At 40.4% G+C, this 27,748-nt stretch overlaps 1 protein-coding gene across 2 annotated transcripts in view; it reads left to right on the top strand.

Moving 5' to 3' along the window:
• TSPAN9 (tetraspanin 9) overlaps positions 1-27,748 on the top strand; it is a 114,108-nt gene that overhangs the window by 72,074 nt on the left and 14,286 nt on the right. For both annotated transcript variants that reach the window (XM_067531084.1, XM_067531083.1), the window contains one exon: positions 26,066-26,257. In XM_067531084.1, coding sequence (XP_067387185.1) covers positions 26,066-26,257 — 192 coding nt within the window. The remainder of the gene's footprint in view (positions 1-26,065; positions 26,258-27,748) is intronic.

Below are 27,748 nucleotides of genomic sequence, written 5' to 3'. Positions count from 1 at the left end.
CATGGGGCAGATACATTACTTACTGTATGATCAGTTTAACAGGCCTTCATGAACTACTTAATGAAAGGGATATTGCAAAGGCTCAATTATGGCGCTCAGTTTGGCAAGTAAGCTAGAATTAATAATGTCATTGCAGTAAAAGTCAGCTGTTTTCTAGTCATACTCTCTGCCAAACGTTACGAGATGCACATCCAGAAATATTTCACCCATCTGCCAATAGTTTCATATCGTCTTGGCAAGTTTTATTTCTATTTTAAACTCTGTTAAGGGAAATTGCTCCCTTGCTCTCTGGGCTGGGAACTCTGAGGCTGAGAGCTGTGAAGAATGTCTCCTGTCTAGCCTACCTGCACTTAGTGAAGTGGGCCCAGTGCAACAAAAATTCTTAAAAGTCATCACAAAGCGTTAAGCTAGTGTTTGAGACACAGTGAACGCCTGTTACAACCCCTGACTTAATGGGTATTTTCTGGATGGTCAGCACCTTTCAGGATCAAGCCATTTGTGTCTCGATTCCAGCAAAACATTCCGCAACATCGAATTGTCATTTTCAATTGATAAATTATAGAACTGCCATTTTATTTCTTCCACTAACACTGTTTAAATAGTGGATTAGTATCATCTTAAATACTTCATTGCTACTTTGTTTACCAAATGTTGATGTTCTATTTATTTTCATAGCTTGCTGTTCTTTTGATTTGACATGAAGAGAACACTCTCTTCTCTCACTACCGCCACCAGCCAGTGAATTCTGCAGAGTGTTCGATTTGTGAAGAAGTATATAAAGGGATTTTCAGTTAGATTCTAAAACACCTTCTCCCCCCTCCTGTCCCGTTTCACAGCTAACCTCCGTCATCGATTTTATGCTTCAGCCTTTGACTGGGACCAGTTATTTAATAATTAAATACACAGTTATTTGAAAATAAAACCAGCTGAGAGGCCTTACGTAGTAAATGATAAGGGTCATGATGATAATTTATATGCAAGTACACTCAGTTTTTACTTTTGTGGAATTCCTGTATTATCACATTTTAATTCAGTCCTCACTGAAATACATAAGCCGTAAAGCCTCAGACAAGGAGTGCTCCGAACTCACATGAATAAGGGTTTGGCGAATCAGGCACAGTGTGCTCAAAATTAGATGTTTTTGTTGAATGAGGCAACACTAAATGATTTTATATTACCTGAATCTTTTGTGTATGTCAGTGGCTGCCACCGGATCAGCCATTCTGAAGGAGGGGCATCCAGAGTGAAACTTAGGTTTGGGCTGCAGAAAGGAATGTCTTCCCCTCGCATTCAAGTGCATGAACTGTGAAGGTATAAACCTTGAAATACTGGAAAGTTTCCTAGTGGCTCTCAACCATCAGCTGGTTACTTTTTCAGTGGACAAAGACAAGTAGAAGTAGAATTGCGACTTCATCACAAGCAGATCCAAAATGAAATTAGTGTGAATGAGTCAGAAAAGCCTAATGATCTGTAAGTGTTATTTTAAGCTTGCAATCAGGCCTGGGGAGGTCAGGAATACTGATGTATCCCCATAGTCAAGTGTATCATGCTTTTTATGGAAATATCCTTCCTTGTTCTTTTTAGCTCAGTGAATCTGCATGTGATATTCATCTGACACTGCTATTTTGACCATGGCATGAAGCGAGATTGTTCCATTCCTACTCTAGTTTGAATCTCTCTGGCAGCTGGCATGTTGTCCCCTATCCTTCCAGCACAAATAAGGCTAGCGCAGGGGATTTAAAAAATAAATAAATATGATAAAGAGGGAAAAGGATTGGGAAAGCTGAAAGACAATATAAGGGAAAGAGGGACATAGAGGGGATAGAAAGTCAGAGCGGCATACCTGAGCAAAGAGAAGAGAAGTCTGATAAGGGGGAGAGACAGAAGCTGAGCATACTCATGGACCAGAATAGAGAAGAAAAGCTTGTAGAAAGGGAAACAAGCAACTAAACCAGGATTAGAAATGGAATTTTCCTGAAGGAGGGATGAATGAATTCAAGGAAACAAGCTAGATGCTTTGGATTTGTTTTTAAATAATAAACATGGGAAAAGTAAGGAGTGGCAAAGAGATACAGGAAAGATAAACCAAGAAGGAAAAATGAGTGGAGTGAAAGAAGGAAAACCGAAAAGAAAAACAAAGACAAGGGAGTAGTAAATTACATGGATTTTAAGCAAGTGTTTCATGTAAAATGTGCTAAAAACCTGGCCTGGTTTGGTGACAGCTCACAAATGTTGGTAGCCCTCTTTCCTCCATAGACCTCCTGCCTAGTCTAACTACTAGGGATTTTACCTACTGTTCCACCCCACACTCAGTAAGGGCGGTAGTAGACCTCTGGAGACAGGAGGAGAGGACCCTCAAAACAGCAATGACATTTCCCTTTTTGAGGGCTTGAGGAAGCAATTTGGAGGCCAGAGGATGAGGGAAACTCTCATCCCATCATCTTGTGAAGGAGAACAGGGAAGGGGGGACAGAGGCACCACTATAGAGACCTCAGAGAGTAAGAGCATGGTGCCTCTGTGAGGGGAAAAAGAGAGATGGGGTCTGCAGGTGAGAAACTCTTGGTGGGAAAACCACCAAGTACAGGAGGAGTAAGAGACCAGACACACAAATGTAGGAAGCAAAGGGGACACAGTGCAGAGAAGAAGGGGAGCAGAGAAGAGGGAACAGCATGGAAGGAGAGGAAGGAGATGGATATTGGGGGCAAATGAGCAGAAGGAGAGGGAAAAGGATGCTGTTTTCTCAAAAAAAGAAGAGAGAGGAACACTAACAGAGAAACCTCTGTATAGGGAAGAAGAATGGAGTGGAGATGGGTGGAGTTAATCTGAGGCTGAAGGAGTAAGGAAAAGACAGGCAAAGAAAAGAAAAAAAGCAAGAGAAGCTGACTCCTAAATTAAGTGAATTTTAATTAATTTAGGCTCCCTTATTTTATTGAACTGCCTTGGCCAGCGTCCTCTGTCTCTGTAAGTTTGAAATAAAAGGAAATGTGATAATTGCTTTTGAACACTTGTGGTATTAGTATTTCTTGGTGCTCTGGCTTCTGTAACTGAATATTTCCAAGGAGAGAAAAAGATCAAGAACCTAAAATTTACCAGAATTCATCCACAGCCCTTCAGCAGACGGAGCCCTGTAACCAAGACTTATTTGGAGAATTGTCTCTTGAGAATGTTGGCGGTTCTGCCTGGATTACAGCACAAATTGCTGGGCACTACATTCTCCTGCAGCAAAGGGATCTGGTCTTTGGTACAAAGATTGCCGCTCTCTCTGTCTTGCCTTCATCACTGTGGTATGCATGCCCTTCCCACCCTCATATTTAGAATGACCCAGTTAAATTCTGTCCAAGTGTTTATGCCAAACTCTTAACCATAATATCAGAACACCTCGTTGAGAAGGGGGTGTGTAATGGAGGGAGAATCGTTTGCGGTCCCTGCTCAGAATCCCAGAACTGTCCCTGAGGACTGGGAACAAATAGGTGTTTTAAAACTTATGTTTTTCTGCCTTATTCCGTGCTCTGTAATGTTGAACCGTTGCTTGTTCTTCCCACAAATACAGATATCACGTCATACACTTCACTAGTATTCAGATGTCTATAGTTATTGTACATATATGTTAATATTGAGGAGGCCAGCATTTAGTTTTGGCATTATAGTGCAAAGATATTTGGTGTGTATTTTGTTTAATTTTTACTACGTTGGAGATGTTTGGTTGTTAACTGGTACAGGGGTAGAGTTTGTCACCATGAATTGCTAATATATTCTGTGAGTTTTAGGGCATGTTTAAGCATCTTTTAACTGGATGTTTCCTGGCTTTTAAGGGTTTGTACGGATGAACTTCACAATTGGCAACTTTAACTAGTTGTCAGTGGAGCTTTAATTTTTTTATTTTAAGGGTCAGTGGAGGGAATGGAATTACCATTGAATCATGGATCGACACAGACTCCATTTTGTTTTGGTAATAGGTCCTAGATTTAATCAGGTAATGTACCTGTGTGGCCCAGAACAGACAGTTCAGCCTGGGACTTCTTTAATGTGAGGAGTGGGGAGGGATGTTTGGTTTGGGTGGAATCTAGAACAGCTGAGGAGAGGTCTGAATTCACCCATCTACTTCTGTGACAGTCAGTAAGATTTACATGTCTTATTTTAGCTGTCATAGTTTATTGAAGAACAAATCATGGCAAACCAGCCTAATATCCTTCTTTGACAAGGTAACAAGCCTTGAGGATGGGGGGAGATGGGGCTGTGATCTATCTCGACTTTAGTAAGGTTTTTCATACTGTCTCACATGATCTTCCCATAAGCAAACTAGGGAAATATAGCCTATGTGACCTTACTATAAAGTGGATGCACAGCTTGGTGGAGAACTGTACTCAAAGAGTAATTATCAATGGTTCACAGGCAAGCTGGAAGGACAGAGTGGGGTCCCACTCTGTCCTGAGTCCAGTTCTCTTCAATATCTTCATAAATGATTTGGATAATGGCAGAGAGAGTACACTTATAACGTTTGTGAAAGCTGGGCGGGGTTGCAAGCGCTTTCGAGGATAGGATTAGAATTCAAAATAATCTTGACGAACTGGAGAAATGGTCTGAAATAAATAGGATGAAATTCAAGAAGGACACGTGCAAAGGACTACATTTACCAAAGAATAATCAGTTGCACAAATACAAGTTCAGACACAGCTGGCTAAGAGGGAGTACTGCAGAAAAGGATCTGGGGGTTATAGTGGATCACAGACTAAATATGGGCGAACAATACAATACTGTTTCACAAAAAGCAAACATCATTCTAGGATGTATTAGCAGGTGTGTTATAAGCAAGACACGAGAAGTAATTCTTCCATTCTATTCTGCACGGATAAAACCTCAGCTGGAGGGTATACTGTGTCCAGTACTGGGTACCACACTTTGGGAAAGATGTGGACAAATTGGAGAAAGTCCAGAGGAGAGCAACAAAAATGATTAAAGGTCTAGAAAACATGCCCTACAAGGAAAGATTGAAAAAACTGGGTTTGTTTAGTCTGGAGAAGAGAAGATTGAGGGGAGACATGATAAGAATCTTCAAGTACATTGGTAGTTATAAAGAGGAGAGTGATAAATTTTTCTCCTTATCCACTGAGGACAGGACAAGAAGTAATGAGCTTAAACTGCAGCAAAGAAGATTTAGGTTGGACGTTAGGATAAACTTCCTAACTGTACGGGTAGTTAGGCATTGGAACAAATTACCTAGGAAGGTTGTAGACTCTCCATCAGTAGAGGATTTAAGAGCAGGTTAGACAAATACCTGTCAGGGATGGTCTAAATAATAGTTAGTCTTGCCACAGTGCAGGATACTGGACTAGGTGACCTCCTGAGGTCCCTTCCAGTCCGACATTTCTATGATTCTGTGATTTTAACTGTCATGTTCTAAATTAATGTATGCTAGTATTTGAAGCACACGTACTGCAACAGTGATTTTATTTGTACCTTCCAGACACATTTTTTACATGCATGAGGAGGGGGTGAGTCACTCCTGAGATGCTGTGTGGGAAGGAGACACTTGATATGATTTTCTCATGACAAGCAGTTTTGTGTAAAAAGATTACACTGTGCGGATTAAATCCAGCAATTGAAGCTTTTGTATGAAATCCATTAAAATCAACCAAGACAATTAAAGCGTAATGTCAGTGATAAGGTATGCTGCTAATATAATGGATTGGTTAGGGTGAATGACAGGACCTTCTGGTAGTTATGAGTCTGATGTGTCTTAGAGTGTGGGTAGCATCACTTAGGGTGAAGACCCTGTGAGGCTTTCATAATCTAAACTCCTCTTCCAGGAGGTGTCTGTCAGAGCTGCCATTTTAAAAGAGTTTGGGGGTGGATCTGGATTCTGTTTAGGCTCTCAGGGATGGATGCTGGCTGCTCATATGCTTCCTCTGTCTCCAGCCTTCTCTGAGAGCATCCAGTTACTAACCCTTCAGGGCAGAGATTGTATTCCTCTTTTGTGTCTTGTACAGGGCCAAGCACGTTGTCTGGGCTCAATAATAAATAATATCGGCACTTTATAATGGCAGCCTAAACACAACCCATGCTCCCTCCTGAATGGATTGGAACATAGAGAGGTTTGGTGACTTGGCAAACACAGACTGGAGATGGTTTTCTGCGTATGGCGGCAGGTGGGGTGGGGTAAGGGGGCTAGAAAAAGGCACAGATATAGGTGCATAAGAAGTTGATGATTTATAGTCACCCAACATTGGGGACTGTCCTTTGTGGATGAGTAAATTTGTGCTGCATGAATGGATGACTAGATGGGATGAAGGATGAGTATTTAAGGATTGTGAATGCTCAGGTACTGATATATGGGCCTCTCTTTGATCATTGCTGATGAATCCATGTTCAGATGTTAGGATGTTGCTAATTGGCACCCTTAAGAGAGATTTCATTGCGCCAATTTCCACCATTGCACTGGCACAAACATGTGTATAAGAGGCAGCCGTCAGCAGTCGGAAGAGATATGTGCTATCTTCATAGCAGTAAACAGTGTATACTCCAGGTAAAAGGTTAGCTAAGTTGCCGTATTTGGAGACAGTGTACAGCTGTTGTGCACCACCACTAACTTGAAAATAGAAAACCTCTGGCTCCTATTTTTTAAAGTCTTGGCCACATATTTTGGGGGAATAAGTCAGTATAAAAAGATTTAGATGATAATGATTTTTAAATTCCTAAGCTTTTCCAAGGCAGTGTCATAACGCACATATGCTAGGGTAATATTTATAATAGTAGTAGGAATAATTAGTATTTACATAGCACTATCCCATGTCTGATATTCTGCAGAAACAGCACACTATTGTGATCTAATTTCCAGTGTGCTCCTAGCTCTGGGCAGCTTGCACTCATGCTTTTAGCCTTTATTATTCATCAGAGGTTCAGCATGGCTCAGCTTTTAATATTGTGGGTCTGATGTTCCTCTCGCTTACACAAGTGTAAATCAGGTGTAGCTCCACTGAAGTGAGCAGAGTTATACTCCATTCCTGCCTTGACATGCTACCTGCTGTGGAGGTTGTGTCTGTAAAACCAGCGATGTCAGCTTTATGCCACATGGAAATCTCCCTTTGTCAGGAGGATCCCAAGGGAGTCAGTCCTGACCAACATAATAATCTATGGCAACAAAATGGACCAAAATATAAAAACACTAGACAGGATTAAAAAGAAAATACCACAGGAAAATGAAAGGGTGAGGAGCCACTGTATGTGACTTATTTTCAGCGTGATTGGACTCCTTAAATTTGGACCCTCCTATTTTGTTGCCGCTTGAAAGGAAGGTTTATAGCTGAAGTGGGAGAGAGATAAAAGGACAGGAGAGATGAATGCTAGGAGTAGGAGAGCATTCAGGCAGCAGATATGGTATTAGGATAAGACAATAGAAATAGGAGGGGAAAAACAGGAGATTCTGGTGATGATCTCCTACCCGTTTAGGGAAAAGTCTCCAAAAGTGGCAGCTAATTTTGGGTGCCATACTTTTTGGCCACTGGATTTTCAGAGGTGTGCAGCCCCCACAACTTCAGTTGATGTGCAGGGTTGCCGACCCTTCAGGATTATCCTGGAGTCTCCAGGCAATAAAGATTAATATTTAATTAAAGACTATGTAATGTGATGAAACCTCCAGGAATACATCCAACCAAAATGGCAACTCTGTGGATATGAAGGATGAAAATCAGGACTTCAGTGTCTCAAACTGGGCACCTAACATTTCGGGACCACTTTTAAAAATGTAGGCCTCAATTACCAGGACCAGCCAAATTAACAAACGGTTGCCATGCTGGATTCAATCCAAAGCAGCCTTTCCGTGTTCCTTAAGATTTAGCTAAGCAAAATTTCTTAGCTAATGTATTAATTATCTCTAAATAAACACTGAGTTCCCTGTGTCTAGGCAGGATTATTCATCACCACCATGTTGCTGTTAGTGCAGATTGTGAGATGAGATCTGTGATGAGATTAGTACAGTATCTTCATGGTGAAACGTGTCTTTAATGTGGTGATCATTGTAAGTAATAGTAATGACTATTATTTTACTATTACTAAGAGAGGATTAAGGCTATGGGACGTGCCCAGATTTGCACAGAGCTGAGATTAGAATTTGGGTCTCCTGACTCCTAGTTCCAGGCCAAATCTTCCAGATCAGAATGCATCCTGTATAAATCACTGAAGCTGTCTGTGCCACTGATTAAGATTTTTTTTTTTTTAAAGAAACTTCTTAAGGTATATCCCTCTTAAGTTATTGCCTTATATTTACAACTTTAGTTGAAGTTTAAAGAGGTTTTTGCTTGGAAACAACTACAAAGTGTGTACATTTTCATTCCTCTTTATCATCAGTATCATTTTTTACAAGAAAAAGTGGAATAAACTCCAGCTGATTCTCATTATGTGGGTAAGAAAATGTGTAGTCACATTTTTATTTGCCATTACCAGGTACGTTTCTGTTCCATTCACTAACTACAATACACAGGCTTTCCTCCAGCTCAATAATTTTAACATGAACTTTTTTTTTAATGCATTTCTCTTCAGTGTGAACATTTCTTTTTATAGCTTGACTGATAAGGCAGCTGACTTGGGTACAGATTGAAGTGGCTTTATATGATGTTGGAATTGTGCTTACAGATTTAAAATGCTGTATTGAACATTTCTCTCATTAAGTTCTTATCACTTAATTATTTTTCCAAACAAAATGGAAATAGAGTTATACAAGACACAGAGAAATAGCATAAACCCTTCCTTTGGATTTCTTAAATTAATGATGGAAAGGTAGGGTGGCACAATATAACTCCACCTCTGATCATAACTGGCTTGTTTGCTGTGAATAGTTAATTCTTAACTAGTTCTTTTTTAGATAAAGTGAAATACATAAGAACAGCCATATTGGGTCAGACCAAGTGTACATCTAGCCCAGTGTCCTGTCTTCTGATGGTGGCCAATGTCAGGTGCTTCAGAGAAAATGAACAGAACAGGGCAATTATCAAGTGATCCACCCCATGTCACCCATTCCCAGCTTCTGACAAATAGAGGCTAGGGACACTTCAGAGCTTGGTTTTGCATCCCTGCCCATCCTGGCTAATAGCCATTGATGGACCTGTCCTCCATGCACTTATCTAATTCATTTTTTTAACCCTGTTATAGTTTTGGCCTTCACAACATCCTTTGGCAACGAGTTCCACAGGTTGACTGTGTGGTGTTTGAAGAAGTACTTCCTTTTGTTTGTTGTAAACCAGTTGCCTATTAATTTCATTGGCTGACCTTAATTCTTGTGTTATGTGAAGGAGTGAATAACATTTTCTTATTCACTTTCTCCATTCCACTCAAGATTTTATAACATTAGAAATGTGCAATAAAGATTTCATTCTGCTCAGTAACAGGTCTTCCTGTCAAAATTGATAACTTTAAAGTATCCTCATCTCAATATGGTTTTTTTTAACTAGTGGGCAACTGAGTTGTTAGGTTGTTTTCTTGAGAGATTGCTTGAAGGTGTTGTGAAGGGAGAGGGAAAAATTGATTTGTGGCCTTCCCCTCCCCCCCTTAATTTAAGATGTACAAACAATCAGATATGTGGAATGGGGGCTTTCTCAGCTCTTAGCTGAAGGAATCGAGTATTGAATCTTTAACAGAAGTCTGTTCTTCTGTTTGTTAGGTTTTTTAGTTGAATGGGAGTTAAAAAATAATACAAGTTTTAAACAGTCTAAATAAAATTTCATTTTATCAAATTTCTTTTCTTTGGTATCTGTTGTATTAAACCTGCTAGTCCTCCAGCCATCCATAGTTTTCCAAGGAAAACAGTAGACAAGACCTGCATTTCTAAGGGGTGTAAAAACTATCAGGAACTTTGCCCCATCTGTCATAAATTTAAAAAAGAGGGAAAAAAAAGATGCAAAATAATGTTTTTTCTTTTGCAGGAGACCTTTAAAACTGATTTTATTTTATAATATCTTTGTGTATGGCTAAACCTGTTGCATTCTGTTTTGGCTACCCACATGATATGGTTATAAAACTCCCTTAACAATTGTGTGGTTTTGTCTTCTGTGTATCGCAATTTAAGATTGTATGAACTCTGCAACGATAGTTGAAAAACCTGGAAGGCCAATGATAGAGCATGTTACAATGGAGAGTTACACACCCTGCAGTCTCTCCTGGAGACTTTACTTTGGTTCTTTGTTACTGTATTGTTTTCTTTAAGCTAACATAAGCCATTCAGGATCAAAGTATAGGGTTTGCATTCTGGGTCTGAAAAGCCTCACGCATGGGAAATGTTGTTTTGATTTGAACATTGTAGCCTCAGATTGTCTTGCTATCTTTTCATTGTGCCCAGACTGTATCCAGGCTGCACAGATTTTTCTTCTTTTTAGAATACACATACTACTTTTCTCTCACTGTGTCTTTTACATTTTAGGTAACCTAGAGTCTAGACAGTGCATTTCTCATATTGTGACACTGCCTTTAGTAATGGAGGGCACTTAATCAGTCACTGAGCTTTGGTTACATTAGAAAGTGCCCGTTATGTAGGACTTGGCATTTGCCAGCTCTCAAGTGGTTGACATTTTGAAACGGTTTCATTTTGACAGGCAGAGCAAAGAGACAGGATTGGGGACTCTTCTATTTAACATACTATCCTAAAGCTTGTCTGTTTTATTGGCATGTTATAATAATCCCTGTTTTTCGTTAACTTTATCTATTGATGAAAAGACATTTTTGCTTAAAATCACATTAAGAAACTGCTTTTAGCTAAAATTACAAAGTATACCAAAATCAATCTAAGTGTAGAGTCCCAGTCAAGAGATATGGGAGGGATGTTTTCCTTGATTTAGTTAATAATTCATTATTTCACTTTAATGGCTACATGAGAACATTCAGAAAGGAAGAACTGATGTCGCTTGTGGGAAATTCTTATAGCATTCAACCACCACCTTTTGCATTATCGTTACACTGTCTTTGAACTTTTCAGCTTTACATTAGAAGGACACCATCTATTTGAAATCTCATCAATATAAAAACTGTGTAGCCATTTCCATTGGTGTGGAATGAGTGTAAAATGCTTACCTCATCCATTGTGAATGATTAGAGAATTTGGATTTGATAGCATAGAACGCCCGCTAAGCACTCACTTGCACTGGGGTAGATGATTACGCAGGATGCAAAGCGGTTGAATCAATTCCCCTTATTTTTCACATATGGTTCCTTTAAATGATCAGGTTGGTGTAGCTGAAATTTGCACTTAAGGAAGTCTTCACAGGATGCCTTATAAACTTATAACTTACATTTTTCTCAAGCCGATGGGGAGTCTATACCGGGATAAACAAAATAAAATAGAATGTATTTTGATTCCCTGACAGAAAATGTGTAATAATCACAGCAGATTTGCCTTTGGCATTTGGGTTTTGCTTTCTCAGTTCAGGATTGGAGGATGGGGTAGAAACACGACCTAGACAGACATCGGGAAAGGATGAGCAGGCTTCTCTCTGGCCTGTCCTTCGTTATCTTTGCCAGTATTTTCTGGAGCACTGGCATAACCACAGGTTTGAGAATGCTTAGGAAACCAGTGGAAAAATTTTAGAGGTCTGTGATTCTGAGAGTTGCAAAAGGATCAAGATCTGGAATTCCTCGCTGGGTGGAACAGTTTAAGGAAGAAACCACTGGGTTAGGGAAGCTTCTTCGCTACAGGCTTGTGTTCAGGGGAAGGCATCATCTTTCATGTTCTCCTGGGAATGTTTACATCAGTCGGACTCTGATGTTTGTTTGTCTGTAACTTGATATCTGATTCCTTTGTGTCCAGGAAGCCTAGAAGAGAGTTGGACTCTAGTAAGAGGAGGTTTTCTCTCCTTAACACTAGCTCCAACCTTGCATCATAAGGTAGCTACACAAATACTTTCCAACTGAATTATTTTTATCCAATAAGCACGTCAGAATGGCAGTGTAAAAGAGCAATCCAGGAGTCAGTGGTGCCAGAGACTCCAGTAGACTTGTGTTCATCTCTGGGAGATAAAGGCAGCATACAACACCTCTTAATGCCTGTTAGTTATGGATTCTCTTTTAACGAAGGCTCAGTTTGGGTGTTAGAGATGTAACATCTGCTGTGAATCCCAGACAGACTAAATTGGGACAGGGGGCTCAGAAAGATTTTTCTACACTGACCCAGTTCCTACTAGCCTGTGAGAAGTAAGCTGCGCTCCCCTTAACGTCACACACATGCACTACCCACCACGTGCTATATTCATTTGCACCTCTCCCCGATAATCTCTTCTTTGCTATCCAGTTCTAGAAAAATCTACTGGCTTACTCTGCCCCACCCCTGCATTATCCTCTTCCAGTTTCCTACTCCCCTGCCTCCATGCCTCTTGAGTCTCTGCTCCTTCGCTTGCCTGCTGTCTGCTCACTCCTTCAAAATTCCCACTCAGGCAGGGCAATTGGGTTTTCCCTGACCTGTGGCTATAAATATACATGCATCATGCATGCATGTAGGGGTCAGTAATAACTGCTGGAGTTGTAATCATTGCTGAGATTGTGATACTACATTTCTCAGAGTTCTTCTGCTCCCATCTCTTCTAATACCAAAAGGCTTTCAGATTCCATAACATCTCCTCTCTTCTCCCTTACCCAGTAATAGCGACTTCTTGTCTAGCTAATCATCTGTCTGGTAGCAAAAATGTTTTCACACAGTATACACAAAACAAGATAACATTTGAAGAACAAACATGACAGTGATTGAAACGGCCCTCCCCATCTTTTTATTATGTTCTATTCTTGGCTTCAGCTCTTTCTGTTTCAGTTTAAGTTGAATTTGGAGAAGCCCAAGGACACAGTTCTCTTCTACAAGTATTTTCCTAAAATGCTTTAAACTCAGTCCTTGCTGATCGTCCCCTGTAGGGTCCAGTGAATACAAGCGTTAAGTAGTTCCTTCATAGAGCCCAAGATTGTGAGGTGCAAGACAGTGGGAGCAAGGAGTATGCTCAACACCTAGCAGAATCAGACCTATATTAAATACTTTTCTACATAATTGGGCTATCATGTATTTTTCTGATTTTTCTGGATATGTTCTACCTTGATTCAGTTAGTCTGACTGAATAGTCAGATTGTGACCAGTCAGAAAATTCTGATTTAGAGTCAGATGTTTGTTTTATTTAAACCAGATCTATAAAACTGTAACTATCCTGATGTGCATAATACAGTATTTCGTATTTATGGACACACATCTTGCTGGATCCCAAGTAGACCTTACATACCCTGGAAAACTGCTTTTGATGAAAGCGGTACTTTTGTCTCAAGATTAGGAAAACAGCTTGACATGTATTTCAGTGTGTAGACTACATCTGTTTAAGAAAATAACGTTCTGATTCACAGATTTATTTTTCAAAAATAGCAACAGTGAACGGCAAACTCTAAGGACCTGCTTCTGTACAAAGAGGTGGAATTTTTGCAACTGAGTTATTGGGATTAGGGCTGAAAGATAACTTGGATCAAACCCATCCGTAGTTTGTTAAATATTATTTAACATTATTTTATTTTTTATTTAACATTTATTTTTTATTTAACATTATTTTATTTTTTGTCTGATGAATTTCTAAACTCTCCTAGGGCACTGAACCTCTGGAAGCTTGACTTTGATCCAGATGTTCTGTTTGCCCTTAAATTGCATTTCTACTCTAAAAAGTGACTGTAAAAATGTCTGTCTCTTAATTTCTATGTTAAATATGCTACATTTATGAGTGGCAGTATTTCCTCCTATCTTCCAATCCCTCAAATTCACCCTGGAATCAGAGTCAAGCTGTGCACTTTCCTTCTCACACATCTTCACCAGTAATTAAAGACACAAGTTGTACCCTCAGTGACACCTGTACAAACCTACTGCCTTCAGTGGGCTTGCACAGGTGTAAATGATTGGCCCTCCAGTTGGAATTCAGTTTAAAAAAATCCGCTGACAATTCAAAGAATTGAAGAAACAGAATCCAACTCTTTCTGTCTTAGTTCTTGGTTGGTTCTGCAGGGCAAACAGGAATAAACAGTAGCAAACTCTTGCTTTAGCTACTAAAGTTAGCAGATCTGACTCTGAATAATACATCCAGGAAACAGATCCATTCAGAAAGAAAGTGCCATTTCTGCACAGTCACTTTTCAGAGTAGATCCACAAATCAAATGAAATCAATTGCAGAGAAATATTTAGGTCAATAATTAGGAAAAGCTCTAAGCTGATGGCTTTAAAGTAACTTTCTAAAAAAATGTAGAGTCCGAGAACGCTCTGCAGTTTTTTATTCTTGAGTAGAGTTTAAAATTTGTGCATGAAGACAGCTCATGCACAAGAATTAAATACAAGACTGAACTTAATCCCCAATCTTTACACTCCAGAAAGCTGTCCTTAGACTTGTGTATCTTAAGGAAACAGGGCTTACTGCTGAGACCTGTTTTGTTAGCTTGCTGTCTTGAATTTTCATTCATTAGGATGCACTGCTTAGAAATTCTGTTAACATCCTATTGCCTGGCAGTGAGAAAAATGGTTTAGATAGGAAGGATGTGCCATAAAGCTTAATTACTATATTTTAATACCGAAACAGAACTGCTGTTGTCAATAATATTATCAAATTGAGCATAATTGCACATTGTGATAAATGCACCAATTTAATGTTTCTGTAGGAACCTTGACTTTTGAATTTCCTGACTTCTCTGTGTGTAAAATTCCAAACCTTAATTAAAGTTGTCTTTTCAATCAATTTCTTTCTATGGGGAGAAGAGAATCCATAATGGCTTCTTCTGTTCTCTGTGTAAATTAGAAATCTCTTTGGTCTCTGTTTTGCTGTATTTTTTCATCCAACAGATGTTTGAATAGCTTAATTCACCTGAGAGTCCTGTGAGACCTTCTCGTTTCAAGCTCCTCTGTATTTGATCTAAGATTTTTTCATTCATAGGGCATGTCTTCGTGGGGAAATTAGCACACAAGGCTAGGCCAACACACTAGCTACTCTGCACTAACTCACTGTGTGGCCACTCCTTCTGCATGCTAACAGTGTCTGCAGATGGTTTAGCTTAATACACTTCCACCTTTTAAGCTGTTTCCCTCTTTCAGAAATGTTAGTCTTGTTTCTCTTCCCCAGTCTTAGTCATCACTTAACCAAGTTACAAGTATTCAACTCTTTTAACCTTTCCCCATATATATCCAAATTGTCCTTTCTCTGGTATTTTTTCCTAATACCCATTAGGCTCTGTATCATGTATAAAAAGACAATAGTACTGTGATTCCCAAAATTAAATGCAGATGTTTAGGTTCAGAGAGGGGGACTGCTGTCTCCCTGCTCCTTCATGCCTTTGCATATGCACTGGACGTTTTGGGGAACTATCACCATCCAAACTCATGTCCAATTTGCTGTCCATATCACTCTTTAATCTTTTTCTTCATTACCTCTTCCCAAGTTTAGCCATTGCCATTTTTGGCAGAAGTATTCTTCATGTTTCAGTGCCCGGAGAAGATAAGAGGATATATGATTGACCTTATTTTGGATATCTATATTTAAATGATGATTCTGCTTTCTACCCAGGAGGCACACTGCTGTGAAAATTCCCATTGTAATGGATATGTGGCCCTTACCATGACAAAGAATATGAAAACGTTATCTGTGATTACCTGAATAATATGAGTAATAAGGTCCACAGATCCAGCTCACCCTGGAGACAAATGATCAACCAGAACAGAAATGGAAACTGACATTCAAAACTTTTGGTGTATTTCATTAGGGGAGATTATCCCCATGCTCTGCAGAGGCAGAAACAGAAACTGTTGTGCTTTTTTAAAAAACAAACACATAGTTAACATAATATATAATTTAGGAAAGTAGAACGGATTTACCCTGGGTGTGAAGCTGACTCAACTAGAGGGAACTTCAAGTAATAGACCTTATTACTTAAAGAAAGAAATTTTCAGATAAACACAATACAAATAAATTTTCTTAACCTGTATCCTTAATTACCACCTATAGCTTGTCTTCTTTATTTCCCATATGCCTCTGTGTGTAGACAGTTAGGATACGTTAATTCTTGTGGGGTTTTTTTGCCCGATAGCCTGTATTATATTCTCAACCAAGCAGTTAATGCATGCGACTATGTAAAGACCCTTCTTCTGGTGGTGGACTTTCCAGCTGCATAAAACCAATACTTTCACAATAAAGGTAATACTGAACTAATAGTCACACATCATCACTGTGGAAACAAAACATAGAAGAATACTTTTTTATTAAAGGCATCCAGTATTGCCTTGAATTAATGTTCATGTGAGCTTCGTTCCCAGCTAAGCACCTGATCCAAAGCACATTGAAGTCAATGGGACTCTTTCCATTGACGTTAATGAACTTCAGATCAGGCCCCAAACCGATATAGAGAAAATATCCATCTTATTTAGTAGGAGACCAGTTAAGGAGTCCCTGGATGGTGGGAAAGAGCAGTCCTTGGCATTCTCTCTCTATCCTTACTGTCCATGATCCTATCTCCATAGGAAAATCGAAAGCTATTTAAGAGATCAAAACGGGAAAAGATGAGTGAAAAGAGAATAGATAAAAAGACAGACCATGGCAACTGTGCTGAGACAATAGCACAAGGGGTCACGAGGTGGGTGCATTGCCCGGCCACCAGTCCACTCAGAAGAGTGTGGAGAGGCTCCACCAAAAAGAAGATGGGGAATCCACCAGGTGGAACAGGTTGTTAAACATCAGCAGTTAACACACATTGCAAGGAACCGTTCAAAATAAAGTGGGCAGTTAACATCTCTGTAGGCAGGGGACAAAAGGGAGCCTTTGAGTTCAGAGAAAGTTTCCCTTGTACTAACGTTTTGGCTCGTTTAAAGACCCCTAACAAGTCTAGCCAGTTCAAGAACCAGGAGTTTGGTATGCCAGCTGCTGGAATGGGTCATTACATCCAGAAAGTCTCTTCTCATCACTGAAGGACTCCTGAGTAGACCTGCATTGACCTCCATTTCTGCTTTTCTGCCTGTCAATTCATTCTTGATTTTGCCACATCTCCCTTCACCTGGGTCCTTCCCGTGTGGACTGTAAATGTGGAGTTCGTGGCATTTTTCAGAATATCATCTGTCCTTCCCGTAGAACTCCTGTTCTAGAAAGTGAGGTGTTCTCTGTATCTGAGCCAGAGCATGTTCTTCACTGTGAAATTACATATTAAGATCACTTGCCTCTCCTCTTTGTCTCCAATGGCTTTCTCTTGGTATTTGCCTTCTGTGCTTGGATGTTCTGACATCTGTCCTAAGCCTCCTTTTAATCCATTCTCACTGTATTTCTTCAGTGGTAAAATATCCGATGTCAAGAGTAAACAATTCTTCCTTTCTTCTTGCAACATGTTCACTTTTTCCCTGTATCTGCCAGCATGTGGTTTCAGCCTTTTTCTCCAGGCATTGCCTACCGTAGTCAGCTATCAAATTCAGAGACTTTAATATGTCTCAGTGACTTCAGATGCTTCTGGAATCTCACTGGCTCAACTTCAAGAAAAAAACCCAGCTGTATTTTGTGTGTATATGTCTTCTTTTGTTCTTCACGTAGCAAAAGGAATATGGTGTAGATTCTGCATCAGGTATCCTTGGTTCCTCCTTTGGTTGTCACTCATTGTCCCAACTGTTGTTTCTACTAATGACACCTTATTCTGCTAGTAAAATTGACTAGGTCTTAGCTTCCTACTTTCCCTTCCTCATCACTTGTTTGCTGGTCAGTAGCTTTGCTTGACCCTGGGTGGGTTACCTTGCTCCAGGAAGTATGAAACGTCATTATCTTTATCGTAGCATGCAAAACTACAAATGTCATTAGTGGGAATGAAATTATCCATCCTCTTTTGTAAATTACAGCCACAATATTTAATTCTGATAACCTCATGTGGCAAAGAGTTCCTCAAGTTACCTATAGGCTACATGAAGCAGAATATACTGTGAATTAATTGTCATGTGTCCCCTTATTTTCATTATGGGATAAGATGAAAAAAGAGGGACCGGTCAGTTTTCATTCAGACCTTTATAGTTGTGAATACTTCATTCACATCCTCTCTAATAATGCCTTCTAGGCTGGATAATCCTGTATACAATCTCCCTTCGTATAGTATGTCAGTCTTGAAATACCTCTGACCATCTGCGTTGTCCTTCTCCTGGTGTTTTAATCTTTACTATATCTCATTTAAAGTAAGGTGACTAAATATGGACACAGTGTTCCATTGTTGAATAGCATAGTTATATTATTTTCTGTATTTTCTTTCCACTGTTTAATTCAACCAAATAACCTGTTTGGTTCTTCGACTGATGCTTCTGCTTAGAAGACTTCTTTTTTGAGTTTATCCATGAGGGTTCCTGTGTTTCCTCAAAGACACCACAAGTACAGAGCCTGTTTTCCTAACTATAATTCTAGAAAGACTTCTTGTCAAATACTGTAGTCATTTCAGGTCACCACAATATCAGATGTATGTTGACATTTTGGAGAGAATTCATGAGAAAGATAGCAAAATGATTCAGAAATTGGACAGTGACTTCTGAGGAAAGATTTTTCAAGAAGTCCTAAATACGTTCTGTATAGCTTGAGCAAATGATGACTAAAGTGTAAGTGTATGAATGTGTAAAATTATAATTTTATAAAGGTATTTGTAGAATATAAACCCCAAGAAGAGAGAGAGAATTTTTTTACGTGAAGTAAGGAGTTATGATTTGGAATAATAAAAGGGAATTCAGCAGAAGTGCTTTTTAGATGAATATCGGAGGAAAAAATCCAGTGAGATTTATTAGACTATAGATTAATCTCCCTGGGGAAATGGTGGAAGTACCATCAGTTGAGTAACTTAAGTCTGAGCAAAAGCACCGGTGAATATAATGAACAATCCTATACACGCAGAGGGATAAAGAAGATGACCCAGTACGTATTTTCTATCTCTAACTTAGAATCATAGAAGTGTAGGGCTGGAAGGGACCCCGAGTAGTCATTCTAGTCCGGTCCCCTGCACTCAAGGCGGGACTGCATAATAACTAGATCATTCCTGCCAGGTGTTTGTCTAACCTGTTCTTAAAAACCTCCAGTGATGGAGATTCAAGAACCTCCCTAGGCAATATGTTCCAGTGCTTAAATATCCTGACAGTTGGGAATTTTTTTCCTGATGTCCAACCTAAACCTCCCTTGCCGAAGTTTAAGCCTTTTACTTCTTGTCCTATTTTCAGAGGTTAAGGAGAACAATTTTTCACCCTCCTCCTTGTAACAACCTTTTATGTACTTGAAAGCTGTCGTCATGTCCTCCTTCAGTCTTCTCTTTTCCAGACTAAACAAACCCCATTTTTTCAATCTTTCCTCATAGGTCATGTTTTCTAGACCTTTAATCATTTTTGTTGCTCTTCCCTAGATTTTCTCCAGTTTGCCCACATCTTTCCTGAAATATGGCACCCAGAACTGGACACAATACTCCCATTGAGGCCTCATCAGTGCAGAGTAGAGTGGAAGAATTACTTCTTGTGTCTTGCTTACAACACTCCTATGGGTACATCCAAGAATGATGTTTGCTTTTTTTGCAACAGTGTTACACTGTTAACTCTCATTTAGCTTGTGATCCACTAAAACCCCCAGATCCCTTTCTGCAGTGCTCCTTCCTACGCAAACATTTCCCATTTTATATGTGTGCAGTTGATTGTTCCTTCCTAAGTGGAATACTTTGCATTTGTCATTATTGAATTTTATCCTCTTTACTTCAGTCCATTTCTCCAGTTTGTCCAGATCATTTTCAATTTTAATTCTATCCTCCAAAGCACTTGCAACCCCTCCCCCAGTTTGATATCATCCACAAACTTTATAAGTATACTCTATGCCATTATCTAAATCATTTTATGAAAATATTGAACAGAACTGGACCAAGGACCAATCCCTGCGGAACCCCACTCAATATGCCCTTCCAGCTTGACTTTGAACCATTGATAACTACTCTCTGGGAACAGTTATACACCCACCTTATAGTAGCTCCATCTAGGTTGTATTTCCCTAGTTTGTTTATGAGAAGGTAATGCAAAACAATGTCAAAAGCCTTCCTATAGTCAAAATGTACCACATCTACTGCTTCCCCCCATCCACAAGGCTTGTTTAGCTGTCAAAGAGAGTTTTTAGGTTGGTTTGACATGATTTGTTCTTGACAAATCCATGTTGACTGTTACTTATCACTTTATTATCTTCTAGGTATTTGCAAATTGATTGCTTGAATATTTGCTCCGTTATCTTTCCAGGTGCTGAAGTTAAACTGACTGGTCTGTAATTATTCCCCGGGTTGTCCTTATTCCCCTTTTTATAGATTGGCGCTCTATTTGCCCTCTTGCAGTCCTCCGGAATCTCTCCTATCTTCCATGAGTTTTCAAAGATAATTGCTAATGGCTCAGATATCTCCTTCTTCTGTGATTCTGTTGTGGAAAAAGAAAGAGGACAAGATCCTACAAGAGTAAATAGAAATAAAAGCATAGCCTTTCCTCTTCTCCATTTTCTCTCTCTCTCTCTGGTGGTGGTGGTGGGGGGGGTGGGGGGGCGGCTTATAAAGGGGAACTAAATTGAGAGGCTAAAGTTTTGAAGGAAGCTGTCCTATTCTCAAAATATTTAGTTTCAGGGGGGCTGTATTCTGCTCTTGGTTACACTGGTTTAAATCTAAGGTCATTTGGGTTTTTGGGGATTTACATCAACTGAGAGTCGAATTTGGCCCAGGGTCTAAGGGTAGAGCATAAATCTTCAGCATCAAGAATATAGATTTCCAGCAGGATAATTAATGATAGGAAAATTGAAAAGGTTGCACAAAATCTGAGCAGTTTTGTAGAGAGAAAAATAAGATTTAGTTTGCTTAAAAGTAAACCTAGGCCCTTCTGATCAGTACAGAATGCCACCTTGTGGAAGTTGTGGGATGTGTCATTTTTTTCATCCTAAAATATTGTTGGCCTTTCTGCCTGCTTTCTCTTTTTAGTCAAGCCAGATACTTATAAGTGTAGATTTGCCTTGGGCTTTAAATATTGCACCTATCATCTGATGTTCTTGTGTACTCTACAATTTCATTTTTGGGAATTGAGTGTATAACAACATATTGAAGCATAATACACGATGGAAAGTAAAAACCTATGAAATAACATGCTAAAAGACACTTTCCTTTACATAGAGTCTAGTAAATCTGTGAAATCAACCACAGGTGATTATCAGGACAATTACTGTGGTTGATGTAAAAAGGCTGGCTAATTTTAGCACTGCTACTAACATGTTCAGCTGTAAAGCTACAAACATTGGGACTTGTAATCAGATCACAAGCTTCAGTGTGTAACCTGATCACTGCCGTGGTCAGGAAGGAATTATCCCCACTTACAAATTGCACAACTGGCCAGTGAGTTTGTCTTTCTTTGAGGCATCAGGTATTGGCCACTGCTGGAGGAGGGAATACCAGGCTTAGATGGACCAGTTGTCCAGTCTGATATCATGACTCTTGTATTTTCCACTATGAAGGAATCCTTTCCCAGATGCTTCAATAATCTTTTCATTCAGCATTTGAGTCAAACTGCATTTCCATAGTGTGTTCTGCTGGCCTGTCTTTAAATGGTACAGGTATTTCACTAGTCTCTGGAGTCTTTGTTTCAAACACTAAATTTCAAATATCATCTGTTTCTTTTCGGCCATAGCAATGTGCTGAATGGCAGCAGTTTGTGGGTGACCCTCCTTGTTCCTGTAAGCAGGCGACTTGGACATAAATATTGCAACATTTTCAGCATTCATTACTGTGAGTGTCTGGGTCAGTTGTCTGTCCTTTGTGGAGGTGGATGCACACTCCGTATCTCCCAGTCCACCGCTCTGCCCCTTAGCCTTGGTTCTCCTGCTGCTCTCAATACTACTTTTTTGCACCCAGCCTGTGGAATGCTTTTGGAGACAGTCTTGTGACTTTGCTGACTTCCTGCACTTTGTTAGTTTTCTCTTTTCTCAGCTCTGTTGTCTTCCTTTCTAAACAACAATCTTATCCTGCCGTATTGATTTGCCTGCCTCCAACCCCATCTAAACAAATGGGCTGTTTATTTTAAGTCTTTCCTGGAACCCTCTTCCTGGCTTCCCCCTCTTCTGCACTCACCTCTGTCCAGGACCTTGGTAGTTTTTTCAACAATAAAAATGACGCTGGCAGGAGTGTCTCTCCTCCTTTCCTCTGCTCTCCCTCATTCTCCTCTTCCACGCCCCTGCCTGATTCTCAGGCTTCCTTTGCTATCTACTGTTTACCGAGTCCCTCATCTCATACCATCCTGCTAGCTCTCCTCCCTCAGTATGTCTGTCAAGGGAGATGACAGGGGCGACAGACATACTCCTTTCCATTTATCTACAAGGACACTTTGTATCACCTATTTGAAACAAACCTTCCCTGAACCCCACTTGACTCTCCCGCTTTTATCCTGTATTATCTCCCTCCTCCCCTTCATCTGTATGGTCTATGAGAGGACTTTCACTTCCATTGCCTAGACTTCCTCTTTAACTTCTTCCTACATGCTTGAGGTTTCCATGACTCTGTGCTCTCCTTGTTCTCTTCCTTCATTGTTACCCACTGCTACCATCTCCTCTGAAGGCTGCTTGTTCTCCCTTCTGCTCCAGTCTGTTGGCTTCCCTTAAGGTTTTGTCCTAGATCCCATTCTCCTCTCGTCTCCCCTCCATCTAGACAGCCGTATCCATTCCCATGGATTTAGCAATCTTCTCGGTGCTGAAGACTCCTAAATTTAATGCCAGTCTCCGAAATATATTTCAATGTTTAATGACAATGATTATTTCTGAGCCTAATGCTGAATGTGGCCATAGAGGCATTGGCAGAGAGCCCTGCGTTGGTGACAGCAAACAAGTTTCTCACTTGCTTTTCATGTTGATTTCAATCCTTTATTGTTTACTATTTAAAAATTCAAGATTTGGTTCTTTTCCCTAATAGTTAAATAATTGACAGTCCTTTCCATTGGGTCCCCTGTTGCTGTTGGCTGAAACTAAATCTTTTTTCAGCAACATGGGCCCCCACCCACCCAAAGCTTAGAAATGCCAATTGTAATGACAAACTTGAATGCTTTGTGCATGGTGAGAGGTGTTTCTCATCCTGTGAACTTTCAAACTCCTGGTCTGAACAAATGGTTGCAGTTCTCATCTAACAATCGGAGCAGCTGCGCCCTGGAACAGATTCCTAGGAGAGGTGGTTGAGGCACCATAACTGCAGAGACTCAAGGACAAAGTAGATGAGGCCTTTACTGGAAGTGAGTTAGCAAGTAGATCCACAAACCGTGGGTAGGGGAAGCCCAAAGTGATTTTCACTGCTCCTATCGCAGTACTTGATGAGGAAATTTGTGCCTCCCTTTATCCCCTTCTCTCTCATATTCCAAGCTTGCATTTCCCATGCTGCCATACCATAAAGGGAGGGGGGGGATAAATTATTTTCAGACAATATTTTAGGAAACAGTTGTCATGAGGGTTATACAATGCATCCAAATCACAACAGAATGCAAAAGCCAGCAGCACATTTGACGAAGTTAGTGCATACCTAGTGTAAGGAGTTAAAGATGTTTTCAGAGCTCTTAAAGGGACACTAATTTAAATAAGCCACATTTTTCTGATATAGCACCCTTTAAAACAGTATGTCCTAAAATATTTTTAATTGTAAGTGTTTTTTTTTCCTGCCCCCTTGCTGATGTTTAGAAGGGTCCTCAGGGCGGGAAGGCAGCAGCAATACCACCAAACGTGGTTGGGCCCATCCTTTCTCCCATTCCCTTTCTTTCTGTTCCCACACCTGTCTACTGACTCTTCAGTTTTGTTTAATATTTGCTGCTGGTGTTACTGATAAGCCCCCCTTTGCCGAGTTGGGGGACAAGTGTGTGTTAGGATACGCCCCATCTCCCACAGCAGTGTATGGGAGGGATAATATAGTGCTGGTGCATAAGATGAAATGTGCAACTGATCATCAGTGAAAGTGTGGAACTTGACTACGTATGAAGTGTTGTCAAACACATATAGAGGACAAAATGGGGAAAATATGGGAGAAGACCACATGTAATAATAATAAATTAAATCTATTTTTCTCTCATCTCTTTAAGTTGTAGCCATCTTAAGGATAATACATATTAATAAGTTTAAAAAATCAGGTGGCTAGATGGGTTTCAATATTTAATCTAATTTTCGTTGTCTTGTCTGTTTATGCCACATTAATCACAGAGATATTTGAGTGCCAGCAGTTCTTTGGGTTCAGATCGCAAATGTAGCGTTAGCTGGAATTAAGTGATTTTCCCCGTGAGCTTCTGCGTTTAAAGGTGAAACCTTTGAAAAGCAGGAAAAAGGGGGAGACAGGGCTGTGACCTGAGGGCCTTTCTAAATAGTCCCGTGAAGACCACCAGCATGTCTTGCAACAGTGATTCCCAGTGAGCAGAAGGTCCTCTCTCTGGCTTGTGTCCTGCTTGTCCCAGTGCATGGCATTTTCTCTGACCAGAAGAGGACAAAACAGGGCTCCTCCCCGGCTCCCAGAACTCAGACCCTGAGTCAGACGAGTGTGAATGTGCATGTCTGTAGTTTCAGGAGTCATTTTCCTGCAGTCAGTAAGGTGGCAGGTGCGCAAAGAGCAGCTTCCAGCTGAGCCTAGGTGCCTCATCCAGCACAAGCCCTTACGCACATGCTTAACTTTGAGCATGTGACTAATGCCATTGAAATCAATGGGACTGTTCACATGGCTAAAGTTAAGCATGTTCTTTTCCATTGGGCTGGATCGGGGCCGGAATGCTCAGCACCTTGCCGAACCGAGCCCTCGTTTAGAACAGCTACAAACGACTGAGTCTGAGAGTCTCGTTCTGAGTGCCAGCTATGAGACACGGCAGGTTGCACATGGGCCGTGAGACCAGACACCAGATAAGGCAGAACGTTGCTAATTCAGGAGAAGTGCTCTGGTGCTTTGCTGTAGCTGACAGATAAACAGCGGCATCATTGGAATGAATGCTTTGGGGTTTTCTCCTTCCGACACTTGCTGTGGTTTGATGGCTGCACAGTGCTTCTAGTTTGGGGTTTTCTTCGATCCGGCACCCACTGACGTCAATGGGAATTTCACCTTTAATGTCAGTGAGAGCTAGATCAGGCTCTAGTGCATGAAGTACTGCAGAAAGCTGCCTGCAAGCACTGCTCAGTTTCAGTATATGTACACTATTATCCCTTGGTTTCAGCATCCCACATGACCACAAGTCGACATTTGGCACCAGGATGCAGGGGCGGCCCTTCTGAACCAGTGATAAAATAACTTGGTGTATTAGAGCCACAATAAAATGACTGTTGTGACACCGTCAGCTTCCTGAACATTTGGAGTTGGCTGCTGTCGCTAATGGGGGACGAGAGACACATTTCCTGAACCTGACGCAAAATTGTTAAGAAGGAAAACCAAAGTCTTATTAATTTTTTATGTATTTATTAATAGCCTTGTATTTTCCTGGGAATTAGTCAGAGTCCTTCACTGGGACACAGATTACTAGGATTTTATTCTCATAGGTCATCCACTTAGGAATCTGATTTTTGCCTCGTAAATCACAGAGGGGCAGCGATGAGGTCACGCGGATTAAATCCTAGATCCAGCCTGAATAGTAGGACCAAGCTCTGGGCAGAAGGGTAGAGAAGAAATCCTTCCTCCAGGGCACAGAGTGCTTGCAATCGCCTCTGAGACCTTCCCTTCCTAGCCTATGGGGATGAAAGTAGGTGTGGATGCACGGACTCCATTCCTTGTGTGCTGCCATGTGAGCAGAGGGTATGTGCACCTCTATACTGCACCTTCTTCCACTGTCTGGAGACCCATTGCAGGGGCGGTGGTGGGATTTGCTCCTTAATTCTTAAAAAGAGAGAGAGAACTCTGCCACCCGATCACTTTGGGTAGTAACCTAGGGTCAGGCAATTCTGCAGATAAGAACTGGAATTTCACATTCTTTTAGCGCCAAGCAATGAAGTGTTACAGGTGACCACTTAACCAGTTTAAAACTCACAAACTTCTTTCCTCTTTGGAAACTGAAACAGGTCCCTTTTCTAATGTTGGACTCTCTCTGTCTCTCTCTTTGCAGTTATGTGGCTGTGGACTGTTGGGCGTAGGAATATGGCTCTCCGTGTCACAAGGAAACTTCGCCACCTTTTCACCCAGCTTCCCGTCGTTTTCGGCCGCCAACCTAGTCATTGCCATTGGTACAATCATCATGGTGACCGGCTTTCTGGGATGTCTGGGTGCTATCAAGGAAAACAAGTGCCTCCTTTTAAGTGTAAGTCACCTGTACTGGAAGTCAGATGTACATTTTGAAGAGTGTGGGTTATTAACCACTGGAACAATTTACCAAGAGTCATGATGGATTCTCCATCACTGGCAGTTTTTACATTCTAAAAGAAACGCTGTCATTCCAACAGAAATGTTTTTGAGGAAAGCCCATGGCCTGTGTTAAACAAGCAGTCAGGCTAGGTGATCACAGTGATCCCTTCTGGCCTTGGAATCTCTGACTCTGGGACTCTATGAATAAAGACCTTTACCATGGATACTGAGCCCTACTTCACTGTTTATTTTAAAAGTGAACTGTATGGAAAAGGCTGTATTAGAGAATAATGGTTCTATTGACTTTTAAAACCAGTGTATGGAGTTCAGTAGCAAATTATTAACCTCTATTAACCTCTACAGGGTGATTTAAAAATCCTCCTCCTCTGCTGTTGTGTAGTGATAGTTATATAGTGGAGTGATACCACTGCTTGGTTTATTCAAAGCACAATGTCAACACATGTATTTATTTTCAAAAGCTTTTCTCCCATCTAGGTGCTACAATAAATTAAACATGAAATACAAACCAGGAACAATCCCCAGAGTACAGTTAAGCACAAACCAACTGCCAGGCAAGCAATTCATCCAGAAATCTCAACATCAGAAGAGTTATCCTGGAAGCATTAACAAGAAAAACTCCAATAATCCACCATCAGTCTTTCCCCTTCCCCTTATCAAAGGCACAGGAAAAACACTGTGCTTCAAAAGTTAACAGTTCTGGCCTCCAGTGGGCCATGCACGTTAATAATTCTGGACTCTTGGCGGACCTAAACTGGGGAGTGAAGTCTAGACTCTGCCAGCAGCCCCTTCCTGTTTAAAACCAGGGGACTCCAGATAAATCACCTCTGCTAGTTGGAAGTGCAATATCTTCGTGTGAGGAAAGAGTCCGGTTCCATGCCATTTAGGGTTAGCCAGTCAGAGGGACAGTGATGTTATCATATAAACCTGAATTTTTTATTTAAAAAATGTTATTTAAAAAATCTACCTATGTTGCTAACGTCACTTCAGGGTATTAAAATTGGGAGAAATGTGCACATATAATTTACTCTTCTCTATTTATGCTGTTTCTTTATTTTTTGGGTTTCATTCAGCTCGGGCAGTGAAAATAGACAGGTTAATTTTACTCTCTGGATCTCATACACTTAGGTGCAATGCTGCTGTTTGGGTTTCCAATGATGTCGAGAAATGTTTCCTTTTCTGAAATTTTTAAAAAATCATGAAAATATTTCTAGTCATATTAGAATTCATTGGTAAAATACAAAATCTAAATGTTTTGCGAACAGCTATTTGCCATTGTCTCTCTACGTTTTGAAAGTGCCTCAGAAGGTAATAACAAAGGGATTAAGGTTTTGTCTGCACTGTCCCGCCGTTCAGGCTATGCGGTGTGAATAGCCAGGCATACCGAAGCGTTGCATTATAACTACGCTGTGTGGACGCTGCAGGCACA

Source organism: Emydura macquarii, unplaced genomic scaffold (genome assembly GCF_026122565.2).
Source record: "Emydura macquarii macquarii isolate MOO-44397 ecotype Brisbane River unplaced genomic scaffold, CSIRO-AGI_Emac_v2 contig_3122, whole genome shotgun sequence".
NCBI classification, from domain to species: domain Eukaryota; kingdom Metazoa; phylum Chordata; order Testudines; family Chelidae; genus Emydura; species Emydura macquarii.
The sequence above is the reverse complement of the archived record's forward strand: the minus strand, read 5'-3'. Positions and strand labels throughout refer to the sequence as shown.